This window comes from Penicillium nucicola, assembly GCF_028828085.1.
Source record: "Penicillium nucicola strain IBT 29836 chromosome Unknown utg000010l, whole genome shotgun sequence".
In the NCBI taxonomy this organism is placed as follows: domain Eukaryota; kingdom Fungi; phylum Ascomycota; class Eurotiomycetes; order Eurotiales; family Aspergillaceae; genus Penicillium; species Penicillium nucicola.
Genome location: NW_026643134.1, coordinates 4,444,921 through 4,462,032, shown reverse-complemented (window position 1 = coordinate 4,462,032; position 17,112 = coordinate 4,444,921). Strand labels below are relative to the sequence as shown.

Genomic DNA, 17,112 nt, shown 5'->3' with positions numbered 1-17,112 from the left:
TGCTAATTTATAAGTTGATGTGGATCGTAAGTATGTATAAGTTAGTGCCTATTGTGAAGTATTGGACAGTCTCCCTGAAACAAGAATACCATATCTCAATAAGAGCATCGAAGACCATACCTTTCTTTCACTTCATCTACAAAAAAAGAAAATCATCACCAATATTTAAGATCCAAACCAAAAAGTAATAAACCCCACAATACTCTCATTTTCATCCACTAGAGCACTATTCTACAAAAGAGACAGACAAGTCACGGAGACAGAACAGGGAGAGACACACGCAATAATGTTGACACTGTATTGGAATTTCCATGCCAGATTCAAAAAAGGCAAAGCCCACGCAAGAAAATAGCGGTATTAAGCATTTACCGGTACCAGTATTCAGGCTTGACGTAGTCGGCAAAGGTCTTGGGCTCGACGTGAGGGGGGTGGTGGTGACCGTGGTCGTGGTCGTCTGAGTAAGGCAAAGTTAGTAAACCAATCCTACACAGGTACAAAGTACAGGGGCAACATACGGGAGTGGGGGTCCTCCTCGGGTCCAACGTAGTTCAGCTTGACAACGTTGCCGCACTCCAAGCAGCGCTCAATGGGACGCTCACGGGAGACCTGAGAGTGCAATAGTTAGTTTCCGGGTTTAAATATAAAGCCTGATTAAGCTTGGATTTGATAGGAGCAGTCATACGGTCAGCCAGTTGACCTGGTGGGAGTCGACGGGGAAACCGGTGCAACCGGCGTACTGCTCATCACCGGCACCGGGGACGATGATGGGGTCCTCGAGTGTGCCTATATGATGATTTGATTAGCTCATGTCGGGGACCCCGGAATGTGAGATCATGCAATCCGCGAGAATCTCGTCATCCGGAGATTGCGATAGGGGCATAGTGAGACATACCCTTGCGGGAAGCATCGAGAGGACGCATGTCGAAAATGTCAATGCCCTGCATCTTTCCGATGAGCTCCAGACGCTCGAGACCGGTGGCCTGGTCAAGGTCGGTAGGAATGGTACCGGACTTGGCACCGGGGGGAAGAAGGTCATCCTCGACCTTGATCTCTATAAGCCAGCAAGAAACAGTAGTCAGTAATTTGTCTCTGAGGTTTTGATTCAACGTATAATGGCAAGCTTGGCCTATCCCTCGGAAAAAGAATCCACGCGACCGACATCCGAGGTTCCATGACCCTGAGCTGTGCAGCAAAGGATCGGTTTGAAGGTCGGATAGAGTATTCTCGAGCGATATATGCCAGCTTGTGGACCATTGGTTGCCATAAAATCAAACTGAGCACTCACCGTCGAAGGTCAGGATCTTGCCCTCCTGCTTAGTGGCCCACTTCTTCTCGTTGGCTGTAAATATTTCGCGTCAGTCAACTGTAGTCGAATAATGCCATGCATTTAGGTCGTTATAGCATGCAAGAAGTCAATTGGAAGCCAATTGCGTCGGGATGCGCGGGGGTTGAAGCATGCTCGGATCATGCCATATGGGAGTCACGTACAGCGAACGATGGAGGAAGAGAAAGGGCGCTGGGCGAGGGTGAAAGCGCGGGCAGGCGAGCGCCTCGCAAGGGCGGAGGCTGTACGTTGGAGGAACATTGTCCTGGAGGAGATGGGGTGAATGACGCGGGCGTTTGGGGCAGGAAAGAGGGAGTTTGGAGGTTTGAGGTTGGGCGAGTTTGAAGCCGCTTTGGCCCGAGCGCCTGTGATTGGTCAGTTCGCCTGTCCAATCGAGTCATGGATAATGATGAGTCAGCCCGACTGATTGGCGGAGCTGAGTCGGGCGGAGTATAAAGGCCAAAGACGCAGACTGGCCGTTTTGGGCCAGTTAGGGCTTGACAGGTAGGGCATGGTGAAGTATAGGAAGCTGATCAACGTGAACTTACGCTAAGGACAGGCCCGATTAACATGCAAAACCCTGTATCGTTTCAATTTCTCCTGGTCTTGATTTTACATCTTTCGCTTCCTTCCTTGCGTCTTGCGATTCTTAGCCAGCATTGCCCGTTCCTCTTCCATGTCTTCTTGTTCTCGATCTCGATCGTGCATTTGCAATTGAGCCTCTGCCTGGTCTCTCCTGGAATATTGTGGTTTTTGCCCTTCTAGATCTAGCTTTTGTAACAGTCGTGCTCGTTCTTCACAAGCCGCTGCGTAGTTCTTTCCCTTGACTATCTTCGCTATCACCTGCCATCGCTCCTTCTCATACTCTGCCATCGCAGCCCTCAGTTTGTTGTCCTGCAACTGTCATTAGCACTCGACTTGAGGAATTTCGCTATGCAATACCAACCAATTGCTCAGTCCATTCCGGTGCCTTCTTCGCATTGACTTCCTTACAGTAATGTACCTGTAAGGTTCCTGGCGCTCGACCAGGAAAAAAGTCCGCAATTTGCCTCCATGTCAGCGAGTCATCCTTGGACCCCAGTCGATAAGGGTCCTTCTTATCATGTTTCAGAAGCTTTAAGAGCTCATCATCATCTGGTGTGAACTTCTGCTTGAATTCACAGTTTGGCCGGGGCTTTGGGAAGTCATCTCTCCCTACCAAGCACCTGTGGGTTGTTGATCTGCTCGTTGTTTGCGATCCGTCTTCGAGCTCGTCCTGAAGCTCTGGTATTTGCGGCATCCTGTGTCTATGAGAACTGTTCATGGGGGGAAATATTCACTGTCCCTATGCCGTTGGGGAGACTCGTGACTATCCTCTATTAACTGTGGTATTGGAGGAGATATCTCCGTCGGCATGCTGCTCGACATACGGGTGCTCCATTGCATCCAATCTCGACTGTCGTACTGAGCCAGATTTCTGGTGTCCTGGGATTGGTTCGGGTACGGAAGCGTAATACTCGTAAAGCGTGTGGTGTCGTTGACAGAAGTGACATGAGGTGGAGGCGGAAGTGGTACATACGACAGGTTGGTTTGATGAGGGTAGGTGTATTCGGTAGGCTGACTTTGTTGTGGGTGGCGTGAAACGTAGTAAACATTATCGGTTATATTTTCCACGGGAGCATGTGGATTATATCCCTCCATAGATCCTTTGCAGTACTGAGTATTATTTGTAGGCATATACCGACACTGAGAGAATGCACAAAACGAACGGTAAGCTGGAAACGCCCTCTGGCCCTGATTTATTGGGCTCAGACAGAACAGAATCACTTGAGAATGTCCAGTTTTCAGGGCTCGCTGCTTGCTCAAGCGTAAGCCATGACATAACAAAGATGAAATGGAGTTGAATATCTAACTTTTAGAAACCAAACCGGACAGGGCATGTTATTAAATTCCACCATCGTTCGGAAATCTCCAGCCTAACCAAGAGAGAGAATCCCATGCGTACCGGCAACCAACTGGAGCGTGCGTTCCCGGCTGATTTGACCAATCTCCAGTGGACCAGACCGCAAGAGGGAATTGTCGACGGTCAACATCGGCAATACCTCTGGGATAGGCATCCATCGGCTTGGGTTTCAGGGCAATTGCTAATGGAGGTGAACTCTTTTCGCACAGACATCAACTCTTCGAGCTCCCGAGACTTTGCTCGTGGAAGGGACATAGTTACCACACGGTTTGTTGGTGAGATCAAGGGGGCAAAACACGAAACAACTTATCGACCAGGGTAGGCTGGGGCTATGAACCGATAGAAAGATCACGGCATATGACGGCCGTCGGCTTTTAACCGGATGCATACGGAGGTATAAAGTAACCTTTCATTCGTCAGGGTGATCATCTCAACAAGCGCGTCGCATTGTCGGGGGGGATGGAATCGACAACATGACATCGGCTGATGGACATGGTATAGGTTAGGCAAGTAAGCGAAGAGAAGCCATTTGCTCAGTGCACCGGGTTTCTTCGGAGCCAAGGCGGCGCAGGTTCAGAGGCCAGAACAGAAGAGCAGGGGTTGAAACAGTGGGTGATAAGATCAACCTGACAAGATTCGGGTTTGGGCCTGAAACCCCTTCCATAATAGGAGAAGCTGGAAGGAAACAAAACAGAAGAAGGCAAGGATTCAAAGCCAACAATGGGGAATCCGGACCATACACAAGATATCATTGGAGGTCAGGGGAAGTTTGCGAGTCAGTCACATCGACCTGTTGCGCCACACCAAGCCCGTCCTCTGCGTCTGTCAAATAGCAGAGAAGAACCAGGATTGAGATGGACTCCTGAGTTCTTCTAGCTGCATGCGGGCCGTCATCTGTCCATAACTTGTCAATAACGCTGACCCTTCTGATGCAAAGCGGAATATAGACAGGTGTTTATGCAGGCTGTGAGTGGCGGGTAGTTTCGAACATCCCCTAGCAATATTTCCTTTGTTTGCAATGAGCACATGGCCATCTGCGTATTTTGGGCGACCGAGAATGCCAGCTTAGGTATTGGGCCGAGTGGCTCAGCGTATACTCCGTACTGTTCCTTGACTTCCTAGGTTGGTGGGATGCGGGAGTAAGCCTTGATCGCAAGGGCATTCCTTATTGGACCTGGCACTTACCTACGCCTCTAGTGATTATATTTAATATTTAGTAGACGGACCTTGAGCCTAATCAAACGATGAGCGCTTGAGTAATTCTTTATACTTTCACTATACTGAACTAAAGCCTCGGGCCTACTCTCAGCTAACACAACATAAACGTATACTGAGTGAAACGCACGTATGGCTCCTCGCCAATTAAGCCTAGACACATACACGGAGGGGTCCATTGGCCAAATGACAGGATCTCATTGAGAAATACCCGATCACATCGTGGCAACCCTGAGAGGAAACCCCCTGTATGGAAGTGTGTGGCTGCCATGTCAACTAGTGGATCTATGCATTGCAGAGCAAACTGCAGCCTCGTATACTCGAGCAGTACATGGGACATGATTTCAATAAAAAAGGATTTCATTCATAAACAACAGGGGATTCGCCAAAAACTCGTATTGTACAAAAATTCATACATCTTGCTTTTCCTTTTACCTGGGTTGTCGCTGCAATACATGAATTAGGTTGTCGTGATACAAGCCAAACCAGATAGGGAAAAAAAAAAAAGAACAAGGGGAAATAATAAGACAGACGCCCGGGAAATAGAAATATAGACTGTGCAACGCTTGTTTACGCAAAGTTGTCGGACCGGTCCACCCAAATGTCTTCCAACTCGGCAAAGTTTTGGAAGTGTAGGGGACGGTGTTGGTCATCGTAGAACTTGAGCGGGGTGTCAATCTTAACGTAGACAGGCCGCTTCTCCACGCTGCCAAAGGAACTACCCATGAAGCTGTAGTTCCAAAGGTTGTCTTCGGGCACCAAGAAATAACCGCGGATCTTGTCACTCAGCAACAGTTGACACTTCTCTCCCATGTTGGTAGAGAAGCCCTGTGGCTGATCCGAGGTCGTATCCTTGTTCTCTGCACCCCACTTGTAACCTGAGGGAGTCAGACCCCAAGCGGCAAGGGAAACGGATCCAGGGGTGAAGGAGACGGTCATGGTCACGGTCTTCTTATCCCAAGAGGGGTGCGCGTTCATGAGTCGAGCATGATGTGTGACATCGGCTGCAGACATGTAAGGCGGCTCATTTCCTGAAACCGTGTGGATCACACCCAGTGGCTCCAGGTTCTGGAGGTAGTCATGCTGGGGTAGCTGGTGAGGGAGTTGGACATCCCGGGTGTTGCCAACTTGAGGAATCATAACAATAGTGCGAACCTCCTTGACTTGGTCGTTGTCCGGCGGAGAGCTACCGTAAATATAACCCGTAACCTGCACCCGAAGATCGGCAATGGTGATGAATCGCTTGAGGACGTTCTTGGGCATGATGTAGGTGTATCCGTCTTCCCGGATGTCATCAGAAGAGACATAGATGTTGTTGGACCGGGTGCGGAGGTTGGACGTCGCAATCGCACGAGTACGCCACTCAGTTTTCGACGCAAAGGATTGCTGTTCATACTGAGATGTGGTAGTGACAATAATATCCTCACCACGGGCGTTCTGGGTCTTGGTGGTCACGGCAGTGAGCTGCTTTTGCTCCTCCTGCTGCTTCTCAATCTCTGCCGCCTGCTGTCGCTGCAGAGAAGGCGCGCTAATCTCCATACCCAAAATGATGTCACGGACTTCACTGCTGGTCAAGCTCTGCACATTCACATTGTTCTTCTTGCCGTAGTCATTCAAGATCAAATCACGCAGTTGCACTTCAACCTTGATCCAATCCTCATCAGAGAGAGAGGGCCAGATGTGGTGCTCCTGAGTGATGACCGTCTTGTCAGGACGAAGAATGATCTTAGCCTTGTCAATATTGACGTGGAGGGCTCGGAGAATGAGAATAAGACGAGAGAAAGCAGTGTAAGGCGAGATGGATTTGAGCCACTCGTCATACAAGTTAAAGAGCACCATCTGGGGTTCGGTCGCACGGAGAATCATATCGGCCAGCTTTTCGACCTTCATCGCAGCCTGGAAGGGCAGCTGAAGCTCTGAGGCACGGATGGAGATATTGGGGAAATCAAGCAAATGAACCTCGAGAGGGTCAAGAAGACCCTTACGAGTTACAATGAGCTGCTTGGGTTGTTCTTCCACTGGAAGAGAACGAATCAGAGCTGCCACTTCTTCGGCTGTCTTCCATTTGGCCAATTGACCCAGACGCTTCTGGCCTGCCCAGACACTGGTGTGAATGATTTTCAGGAAGAGTTGTCCGGTGCGAGGATTGAAAATGAAGATTGCACCGTTGATGGGCTTCGTGGTCAAGTTACCCTCAAATGTCTTGTGGATCGTGACACGGTAGACATTAGTGTCGTCAATGAACAACTGAATCTGAGGACTGAAGAGCTCGGAGTAATTCTGGGAATTAAGGAATTCCTGGTTGCTCTCAGAGGCGTAGAGTTGCAGACCCTTGCGAATACGTTCACGCAAGACATACAAAGCCGGGTTGGCCTTCATGATCTTGGCCATGGCTTGCTGGATCAGAGTCTTCAGACCGGGGAAGTATTGTCCGTAGGCTGAGAAGAGATTGTATGCAAGATCGACACCAATCATCAGACCAGTGCTGGAAGGATAAATGCTCATGCTATCGGAGGTGTAATCGAGGTATTTGGCCCGCACGTATCGTTCAATATCGTGAGAATCGTAGTCACCATATCTCAGCTGGACATCCAACCAGAACTTATTGGTCGTATTGGGTTCATAGACATCCTTCGTGTCGAATACCAGGGAAGGCCGGGTGATGTTCCACTTGTTGGTCGCGAAAAGCAGGATATCAGCGCAAGAGCTGTTCATCTTGTAAGATTTACGCGGGTGAATGGTTTCCTTCTGAACTGCTTCGATGCCAAGCTGTTCCAATTCCTGATCCAGAACCTGGCACAAATCCATAACAACGGACTCGTGAATCTTCTGCCACAAATGGGCACGGAAAATCTGAATCAATGAGATCTTCAGAGTTGGGATTTTACCGTGTAGGAAGATACCAGTAAGATCCAATTGAACCTGGAAACCGACGTAGACGTTCGCACGGTTGATAGTCGGGGACCACCAAAGAGTGAAACGACGGTTCGGAATTTGATTCAAACCAGATCTTTGGGCATTGGTGAGCTTCTTGAATTTCATGGATTCCTCGAAACCGCTCGCTATATTAAAAGTTAGCTCAAAGTCCTCCTGATGAGGCATGAAAACGGGATAATAGACTGACCTTTCTCCCAGAAAAGACCCTCCCAGGACGGGAAGGCTGTCGCCTTGAACAGTGTGTGCTCCAAAATAGTTTCAACACCGCCAAGCGCTTGGATAACATCAGTGCGGTAAGCGTTGAGGTTCCAAAGTTTACCGTCATGTCGCTGACTGGTCCACCAGAAGGGATTGCTCTTCATCAGTTGGTACTGTTTGAACTCAGCACGAAGTCGGAAACCCTTGTCAAAGCTGAGTGTGGATCGATCCTTTTGGAACAGAGTGTTGATACGGGGAAGACCACGATCCCAGCTGTCTTCCAGGTCCTCCAAGGTCAAGCGGCGGTTCTGCTGCTGGGCCTCCATACGCTTTTGCGAGTATTCCATCCACACACGCTGGGAATCGATGAATTCGGCCTCCCAGGGAATAATGTAGCGGAAGATGTTGGGGATAAGCGTTTCCTCGTCATGTGACATACCCGCTCGGAAGTGAGTAATACCGGTATCAGTCTGCTTGGACCAGCGCTTGTCACTGGTGGGAATGAGGATGTGAGATCCTGAGATCATACCGAGACCACCAAGCTCCTTAGGTGTGTAGAATACCGCAGGAGGGAAACGAGAAGGCATCTTGGAGTTGAGACCAATCTTGACACGAGTCTGGATCTTGGTCTCACACTTCACAATAGTGTCGAGAAGATTGACGGTCGACACAGCAGCCTCGCGGTAGTAGGTGAAGAGAGCAATCAGGGCAGTATTCCACTTGTTGGCAATCTTGGTGAACGTTGTCGAACCGGAGGACATGAGGATTTGACGGATGCGGTTGTTGAACTTCTGGATATCCTCTTCGGTAACTTGGAGGAAAGCGTGCGCTGTGCGCTCCTTGGTGGAGTTATCGACCAAAGACCAGACACTGTCCTTGACAGAGAACTCTTCATTCATGTTCCGGGTCTTGGGAAGAATGCGGACTTCGAAACCATTCATGGAGAACAGCAAGTTGGGGTTATCCTTGCTGTAAACGCTGGCAAATGTATCATCCCAATCAATGGTAGTGATAGATCTTGGGAGACGATTCTTCATATCCCAGAAGACAGCACGGCCAAGGTTGACATCGTGACGCATCAAGCGCATACGACAATCGCGAGGCCAACACTTTTTGTTCTTGTATCCAATTACGTTTTCGAAGTTAGGATCTGGGTTCTCGGTCAAGAAACGTTGAATCAGATCACGGGAGTCATCGGCCTGGAATCTGAAGAAGACCCAGATCTTGTCGACGTAACGTGTGTAGAGTCGGATGGGATGTCTGGTCTCGGTGGCGCGATCTCTGAACTGCAAGAAATCGTTGGGGCTTCCAGGAGGACCGGCCATTTCGCTGGCTCTTTGCAGACCAAGGAGCAGCAAATCAATCATCAAGCCGTAGTACTGGAACACAAAGCCGGAGAACTGAAGACCACGGATAAGACCATAGCTGTTCGTATGGTTCATATCCTTGTAGCTGAGCTGAACGTTGTTCTTCGAAGTGATGTAATCAGCCAAATTGTGATCCATGATCAGACGGAGAAGTCGGTTCAATAGTGTGAGATCAATCTTCTCGTAGACCTTGGAAAGCTCGGTTTCGATCATGACGTTGGTCTCTCCCTCGGAAGTTTCCCACACATTGGACAGGTTGTTGATACCTTGAGTCCACTTGTAGGTCAGAAGAGGGGGAACTTCGGAGTCTGAGGGCTTGATCCAAGCGGGGAAGAGATGACGTTGCTCAGCTTGGTACCAGAGATACTGGTCTAGGTAGGCGTCGGTGATCTTTTCAATGGGCTCAATATCGTAAACGGGGTTGATGTTGTTGTAGTTGTCATTCATGTCGATCTTGACCTCCTTAAAGGCTCTCTGTGTCAGAAGGAACCGCTTGATTCGAGCCAATGTTGTACCAGGAGAATCATAGGCCTGTTCAATTAGGGCCAACTCCTCTCGTTGACTCTGGTTCAATCTTCCCTTGACAGAGTAAGACTCACGCAGACGCTCCAGCGCCAAAATCAAGATCTTAGTGTCATGCTTGTAGGAAACACTGGGGAAGGGAATCGGAGAGAACTTTCGAGACTCTAGCCAGTGGACCATAGTGGTGTAAATCGCCACGGCTTCTTCGGAAGAAACATAGGGACCATCCTTCAGATAATTGTGCTGGCGCTCCTGCTCAGACTTGAGCCAGAGACGCGTAAGACGGCCCAAATTCTTCTTTGCAACGGTTTTATCAACGGTTGCACCACGACGAATTCTCTCTCTGTTGTAGTGCGCAACAGAAATCCACCAGTCCGCTTTGCTCTTGACGTATCGAAGAATAATGTTCTCAATGGGAGCAGGGAGACCAGGGACCTTCCAGGGGATGTTACTCTTCCAGCATCTCCAAGCCTCTGACAAATGCTGCAAAACAACGTTGACCTTGTTCTGCTTGATACCCTCAGGCATCATGTCCATAAGATCGGCCATGACGGAGGCACGCAATTCCAAATCGAAGTGAGATTCCACACGCTGCTTAGTGACAGTCTTGGCAACACCCTTGCTGTGACGACCCTCGAATTGACGAGAGAGCAAGTTTCCGAGCCATCGTTCAAGCAAAGGAATGATACCACGCATGAAGAAGAGCCAGACTCTCCAGGCTGGGGCCCAGAAACCACAACCAGGTCCCTTGCCAACAGGGCCAGAGTTGAATCGGTAGTAGATCAAATGCTTCAAGTCTTTGCAGGAACGGATCTGGTGCATAAGCTTGTACTTGTATCGGTACATACCAGTGAGCTGACCGACGTGATTGAAAGCGTACAGGATACCATCTGCAAGCTGGAAGGCATCAATGTTGCCTAGACGGTATTGGACCTGGGCGTCGACAATCAACTTGGTCAAGCGAAGGATCTCTCGCATCAAGTGGAAAGCGTTTCCGAAACGAGACTTCTTACGCTCCTTTGTGGTGAGAGTCTTGACAGGCTTCAAGTTGAAGTTGTAATCAAGGTGGAGGTAAGTCAAGTTCTTGCGGTGGATCAGCAAGTTAAGCATGTTGAAACCCTGGCGACAGACTTGCAAACCGGCCTCGACCCAGTCGATGGTTGTTTGCTGGAAGAACTTAGTCGTCTTCAAAGTCTTCATCAGGTTCTGCTTGCTCTGGGCCTTGGGTGTGCTCTTGTGCAGCTCGTTCAGGACGTAGCTCTTGAGCATCTTTTGGTAGGAGACCCGAACCTTCACGGGTTGACCCTGAGGGCAGTGTTCTAAGTACCACTGCTTGACCAGTGGCACATCCTGTGCACGAACCATCTTGCCGGACCGCTTATCGAATGGGTGAGGGGCCCACCACAGGGCGATAGCGGACGCAGTATCGGATGTATAAAGTTCCTCGTCCTCAAAGAATGGCTCGACCTCACCCGGAAGCTCGAATTCGTCGTCTTCATTATTGCCGGGTCCGAAGATTTGGTCTTCGTGGCTGACTGTAATATTTTTTGGTGCGACGGAACGGGAAGAGATAGGGTTGATGACAGGATCGAAGTAAAAGGCGGGGAGGTTGGGGTCTTCGGTGCGAACATAGACCACTTGGGGGTGAGAATACCAAGCGACCTTGACACTTCGAGGTAGGGTGTTGTATAGGAAGGGGAAGGTGACTCGGTATTCGGTTCGAATGGGGGCACGGAAGATGATGCGGTCAATGGCGTTGAACTCGCTAAAATCTTCGTCGTTAGGGTCAATATCCTTGTAAAGAGGCTCAAAACGAGGTCCGCCAGGAATAGCGACGTTAAGGGCCTTGGCAGTGAAAAAGCTGTTAAGGTCGAACATGTGGTAGTAATTTTGGTCAACGACATCACTTAGAATCTGGTGACTGAGACGATGAAGAGTCGCCATCTGGGGAAGAGAGAGGTTCCAGTTCTTGTAGCTCGGGCCATTGACATGGGGAGTGTCGAGGAGGGGGCGGTGGTCGTAGAGCCATTCGTAAACGGCCGCATCTTCTTCCTCGTCGAGCTCCATCTGAATGGGTTCTAACGGCTCAACATCTTCGATATTTTCGGACCAGGAAAGAGGCGGTTCCTCGTCATCGAAAGGAGGGAAGCGCATACGCTTAAAGTGTCGACGATCGCTCTTCTCGCGACGCATACACATCCACATCGTTGCCCACTGAGCGTGGAAAACGGGCTCAATGACGCGCGGTGTCTCGTTGACCAGAGTCAGACATCCGTTGACGTGGTAGAGAACCTTGACTTCTCTTGCTGACTCCCAGGGCATGGGCATGTTCTCTAGAAGCTTCAATACTGCATGAGGCATGAACTTGAGCGCACCAAGATAGCTACGCTTCTCGTTGGTGAACTTCTTCTGCGAAACATCGCCGATATCCCGGACAATCTTCCGCAAATGCTCTGGCGGCATGTCTGCCTTTTGTGTTTCAACAAATCCTCCCTTGCGCTTCTCGCCGAATCGATTGCGTTGCGTGCGCAGCCATTCGTTCTTCTTCTGCGCAAATTTTGCGACGGTCGGGTCGGCCGGCGGCTGGTAGCCTGGCGGCGGCGGGGCCAGCGGCATAGAAGGAGCTGCACCCCATCCCGGGGGAGGAGGAGGTGGAGGTGGCAATGAAGCCATGATGGGAATGGATGGGGACCCTCCCTCGAAGATGTTGCGTTGGTATCAAAGTCGCGTCAAGCCACGTCGGAGGTCATAAGTAGCAGGACTTTCAGCTGGAGAAAGAAAGTCCAACTGGGAGCTAAGACACCAATGAAGGTTGAAGGTAGCAATTAAGATGAAAACGCGACAAAGATCGAGATCCACGATCCCCTACGCGATGTGACTATCTCTGCTCCTTTCTCCCGTTGAACTTTGAGGTGGCGGCTCCGAATGCCACTAGTCCGCATTGGGGTTAGCGCAACCTCGCCAAATCTGCGCTAGCGTCGGCTGAAGCAGAAACCCACACAAACCGTCTCGACATATTTCACTTTGCTTCACGACAACTCCGACAACTGCCGCCCTTGACCAGTTCAAGTACAGTCAAAATGACCAACAACAGACTGCAATACGTGAGTTTCTTGTGAGATATCGATTGGGAAATTATCATTCTAACCCTGTTGCAGCGCCGCCGGAACCCGTACGTTTGAAGAAAATTCCCCTCCAGTTGAAGAATGCCCAATTCCCACGTTTCCTGCGATGGTTGCTACGATCTCTTCAGAAGATGGGCCTGCTTTCTGTTCGAACGAATTATTGACGGTTCTTTTTCCCACTCGATAGGTACAACACGCGGTCCAACAAGGTTCGCATCATCAAGACCCCCGGCGGCGAGCTCCGGTACCTCCACCTCAAGAAGAAGGGTACCGCTCCCAAGTGCGGTGACTGTGGCATCAAGCTCCCCGGTGTGAGTGCTCCCTGGCGCCTCTGGTGTAATTTTCGACGGATTTGTGGGATGTGTGCGGTTACGGGTGGGCCAGACGACCAACCTGGAAAACTCTGTCTGGAAGGACTGGAGTACCAACGACTGGCCGACCGAAACGCTGCATGCTCTTGACGACCGTCTCGCACCAATTTTGGAAAGATCGATCGACTGATAATCCTGATTTTAGGTCCCTGCTCTCCGTCCCCGCGAGTACGCCCAGATCTCCCGCCCCAAGAAGAATGTCAGCCGTGCCTACGGTGGTTCCCGCTGCGCTGGCTGCGTCAAGGACCGCATTGTCCGTGCCTTCCTGATCGAGGAGCAGAAGATCGTCAAGAAGGTCCTCAAGGAGTCCCAGCAGAAGGCCGGCAAGCGCTAAGCGCGCTTTCTGTCGGTGTTGTTCTTTCGGTGGAGCGAATGTTACGGGAAAAACGGCTGGGAATGGTTCTCTTAGAATCCTAAAGATGAACAGGAACAGCTAGCACGCGGGTCTCAAAAAAAGGCCCACTGCTATGCAAATGAATCAATTTCATTTATCTTCATGAGTGATTCCCAAATATGTCGAATTGAGTTGTCTGAAACGGTGTTCCTTGGAACTCGGGTGGAAGTTTCGCACTCGCCTGTTCCGACTCGCAACTGCTGTAGTTGATCTGCTATGACAAGCTGAGTAGGTCTAGAATATGGTAGCCTTTCGGGCTGGCGCAGTCCTTGTTCCAATTCGCATCTAGAACCGTCTTCGGCTCTGGCAATAATGTAGTCGTGTAAAACAAAGGCGTTCTCTCTGCGTTGGTCATTGCAGACATTGCATTATCTGCATAATCTCGAGGGTGCTTCTCGACGTCTCGGCTTCACGCTACAAGATACCTGCAGTGTCCCTCTCCATCGCCTTGGGGTTTGAAATTTACATCGAGTAGCCGATCTAGACCTCCAGTCCCCGGGCTGAATATCTTCACCGCGATAACTATGGGTCCAATTCACGTCACCAAGAGCCAGTCTCATGCTACATTTTCCCCTGTTACGCAGTTTGTACAAATAATCCTTGTTCTATGACTTGGTTGGAACGCAGCCAGCACAGCAGCCGTCTGTCTCGCTACGCAATTGCAGGTCATCTCAAAACACCAGAAACGCAATTAGCTTTGAGGCCCTATTGTTGATAGGATCTCGTTATTATGAGAACTCTATGTCCGCGGAAATTGGCCCTCTCACGGATTTGGATCTCGACTGATTGTGCAGCCAAGTTTAGGGTAGATGACACCGCTTTTCATCAAGGGTTTCAGGGCCCTCGGTCTACAGTGGATATTTTCAGCTTGCCCTTTTGGATGTCATAGATGATATATTTGTTGGCACCTTACATTATGCTATTTATCAAACGCACTCGAATTGTCAAGAGTTGCAACTCACATGTGCGATGACATAGACTCGCGGATGTATATCTTGTAAGAGCCGCATCAGACACCAGGAGCACCTATTATGAATAGCATCGTCTGGGAAACCAATGACAGACGCCCTTAATATATTGGCATGACGCCTTTGAACTGCTGATATTCTCTCGGATTGCCATTTCGAGTAGGAGCTTCATCCCTGCAGCAGCATTGACCTGCATGAGGCTGCCGACGGGATTGGTTGCAGATACACTGGACAAATGACCCTCTGGTCCTGTCTGTCATTCTGAGTACAGGTACATGTAACATATTTGAAAACTTTCCCATTAGACTTTAAGATTTGAATGGAACAAAGGCATAGCATTATGCTTGGACGTTTATTCTAGCTTTTCTAGCCACCTTACTACACAGCATGAACATGGCGTGTGACGAACACAGAACGTCTCCTCCAAGATCTGTTTTCGTAGCCCAGTCTAAGCTACCTCGGGGTCTGAAAAATAAAAGAAAAACAATAATACAGTAGAAGATCTTGTTGAGATTTGTCAAAAAGTACCAATAACCATCGATCCCTCCACTTCCGCAGCTCTACTGTACCAAAGGGTACAGTACGAAAGCGCGCATGTACGTGAACCACACAACTCAAGTCGTCCAGAGTTCCGGGACATCAAAGCGGCCAATAGAATAAGTCACCGGTCGAGATGGGCTTCATGTTATTCCTGGGCTTTCTTTTTTTGCCTGTCAAAAGCAAAATGAGAAGAAAATTTCGCCGTTGGGTCCACTCCAAAAGCCCAGGGACACGGCTAACAGCAGACGGTGGGATCTACCGATGAACACCCAAGGAGCGGTCAGGCGATTGTTCTGTATGGTATCACTCTACTGTATGGGCCTTCTGCCGCCAGTGTGAAACAAGGAAATGCACCATTGACAGCTGTTGAACTGGTCTGCTCCATCCCACAAACGCATGACAGGTGAAGTTTATGTCCATTGTTCAGAGACAAAGAAGCAACCGAGGGCCAGAAGTCGTTGACTGTGTGCTTTCTCGTGGTTGAACCTAACAATCACCGGTAGCTTCTCGTCCGACTAGACATCACTTATCGGATTTACAAATCCAAGAAGCCCGGCACCCAGCAGGCTGGATATCCTATCGGCGACAGAGATACATATCGAGTGACAGGCATTAGGTACAGGCTTCCCGTACCGACATCGATCAATTGATGCATGCCAGATCAAGAACCTAGACGATCAACCCCCTTTTGATTTTCGTTTTCGTTTGCAATAAGTCGATAGATCGAAATCGATCTGGGAACAATCAACAGTGCTCGATCTAGTGACTGCAATGCGATCATTTGGGTAATCTAGTGGGGCTGTACCTGAAGTTCCTCGCGCTTGAAATTGAGGCTATACTGTACATGCTGACTGCCTCTTCCCTGCATTGGAGAGGCACCGAAGATCTAAACTCCTTCGCACCAATGCGATACACAGTACAAGTTATGCAGACCTAGAGTAGGTACTCACACGATTGAAAGTGTCTTGTCATGCAACAAAGAACAATAAAGAACACAGAATAACTACAGGAGACAGATGCAATACTGCTGTACAGCAGGTACTGTACACTACATAAGGGGCTAGCTGGCCAAAAAGTTGCCACGGTTATAACGAGACCCCTCCCATCTCGGATCTATTGGCTACACGTGCATTTCACACATTGCTAGTCTGATCAAGATTGGCTCGGATGTCTCCGCTTCTTTTTGCCAAAGGAAGCTAGTGTTATCACCAAGTATACAGTATGACCAGCCGCAGGATTGTTTACCCGTCGGTTAGTCGGCCACTGTCACAAAATCACCAACGATTGACATGTAGCTTACGCGAACATCTGTGGAGCAACTGGGTCGCAAAGTAGTGCGCCTATCACTAGAGATCTTACACCGAATGAAGACTAGTGAAGGCCCATGCTGACGTCAAGGCCACATAAATATCGTTCCGTATGACGGTGGCGGTTAGGGTTAGATTGAGGATCCGATAATGACTCGTAGCTCTCGGGGCCTCAAATAATGCGCGAATGAAATACTCCTTGGAAATAAAAAAAGAAAGCGAATTTCACTATGTCGGCACGGCCCGTAGGAAGCTTCAGAAACCACTGCAAAGCCCACTGGTAGGTGGGCTCCCCCAGCCACATTGTGAACTGCATTGCAGCTGTCACCTGTCTAACGGCGGACAGGTACAGCCTGTACAGTACATAAAACTGCATCCTTTTACGTCTTTGCCACTGTGGCCCCCGCGACTCCCCGATTCCGCAGATGCAAGTTGCTTTTTTGCCCAGGTAGGTATACGGAGGTATTGACAGTATAACATATTACCTGTATAGAAGTGGAACGATCTACCCGAGACTGCACGACCCCTACTGACCCCTGCTCAACAATGCTGATCATGCATTATTTACTTATCCACGAGCCGTGATTACATGGTCGATATATCTTGCACTGGGGATTTGGGGAATGATGTCAAAGACCGATACTAATGCCGTGTTCGTCACTTGTGTATCGACGATCTGACTATCACCCAAGTCAGTCGTAATATTCCCAAGGGTTATCGGGGACATGACCGTACTCCATGGCGTTGTTTTAATTCATGTGCGGAAGTCATCCCCTCTTCCCCCCTTTTGATAAATTTGATGGCGGCATATCATCGGCATAACTCGAAAAAGGAAATGGTCTCCCGACGTAATTCTCAGTGCGCTGCTTTATCCCCTGTAATATACAGTACGATCAACTTTC

At 49.5% G+C, this 17,112-nt stretch overlaps 5 protein-coding genes across 5 annotated transcripts; 1 reads left to right on the top strand and 4 right to left on the bottom strand.

Moving 5' to 3' along the window:
* Positions 1-365: 365 nt before the first annotated feature.
* cox5b (cytochrome c oxidase subunit IV) lies at positions 366-1,837 on the bottom strand (the record flags this gene model as incomplete). The annotated part of the gene is made up of 7 exons (XM_057132632.1): positions 366-454; positions 516-606; positions 683-783; positions 893-1,051; positions 1,286-1,339; positions 1,489-1,689; positions 1,792-1,837. 7 exons carry the CDS (start codon positions 1,835-1,837, stop codon positions 366-368), a joined length of 741 nt encoding a protein of 246 aa, XP_056980620.1.
* Positions 1,838-1,936: 99 nt separating this feature from the next.
* On the bottom strand, positions 1,937-2,603 carry N7511_010254 (SANT/Myb-like DNA-binding domain-containing protein; the record flags this gene model as incomplete). Its single annotated transcript, XM_057132631.1, has 2 exons — positions 1,937-2,218; positions 2,271-2,603. 2 exons carry the CDS (start codon positions 2,601-2,603, stop codon positions 1,937-1,939), a joined length of 615 nt encoding a protein of 204 aa, XP_056980619.1.
* A 2,448-nt stretch (positions 2,604-5,051) lies between these two features.
* On the bottom strand, positions 5,052-7,523 carry N7511_010253 (uncharacterized protein; the record flags this gene model as incomplete). Its single annotated transcript, XM_057132630.1, has 1 exon — positions 5,052-7,523. The coding sequence occupies one exon, from the start codon at positions 7,521-7,523 to the stop codon at positions 5,052-5,054; it is 2,472 nt and encodes an 823-aa protein (XP_056980618.1).
* Positions 7,524-7,555: 32 nt separating this feature from the next.
* Positions 7,556-12,178, bottom strand: prp8 (U4/U6-U5 snRNP complex subunit PRP8; the record flags this gene model as incomplete). The annotated part of the gene is made up of 1 exon (XM_057132629.1): positions 7,556-12,178. The coding sequence occupies one exon, from the start codon at positions 12,176-12,178 to the stop codon at positions 7,556-7,558; it is 4,623 nt and encodes a 1,540-aa protein (XP_056980617.1).
* A 407-nt stretch (positions 12,179-12,585) lies between these two features.
* On the top strand, positions 12,586-13,335 carry N7511_010251 (60S ribosomal protein eL34; the record flags this gene model as incomplete). The annotated part of the gene is made up of 4 exons (XM_057132628.1): positions 12,586-12,609; positions 12,664-12,677; positions 12,818-12,941; positions 13,147-13,335. The coding sequence occupies 4 exons, from the start codon at positions 12,586-12,588 to the stop codon at positions 13,333-13,335; spliced, it is 351 nt and encodes a 116-aa protein (XP_056980616.1).
* Positions 13,336-17,112: the final 3,777 nt, after the last annotated feature.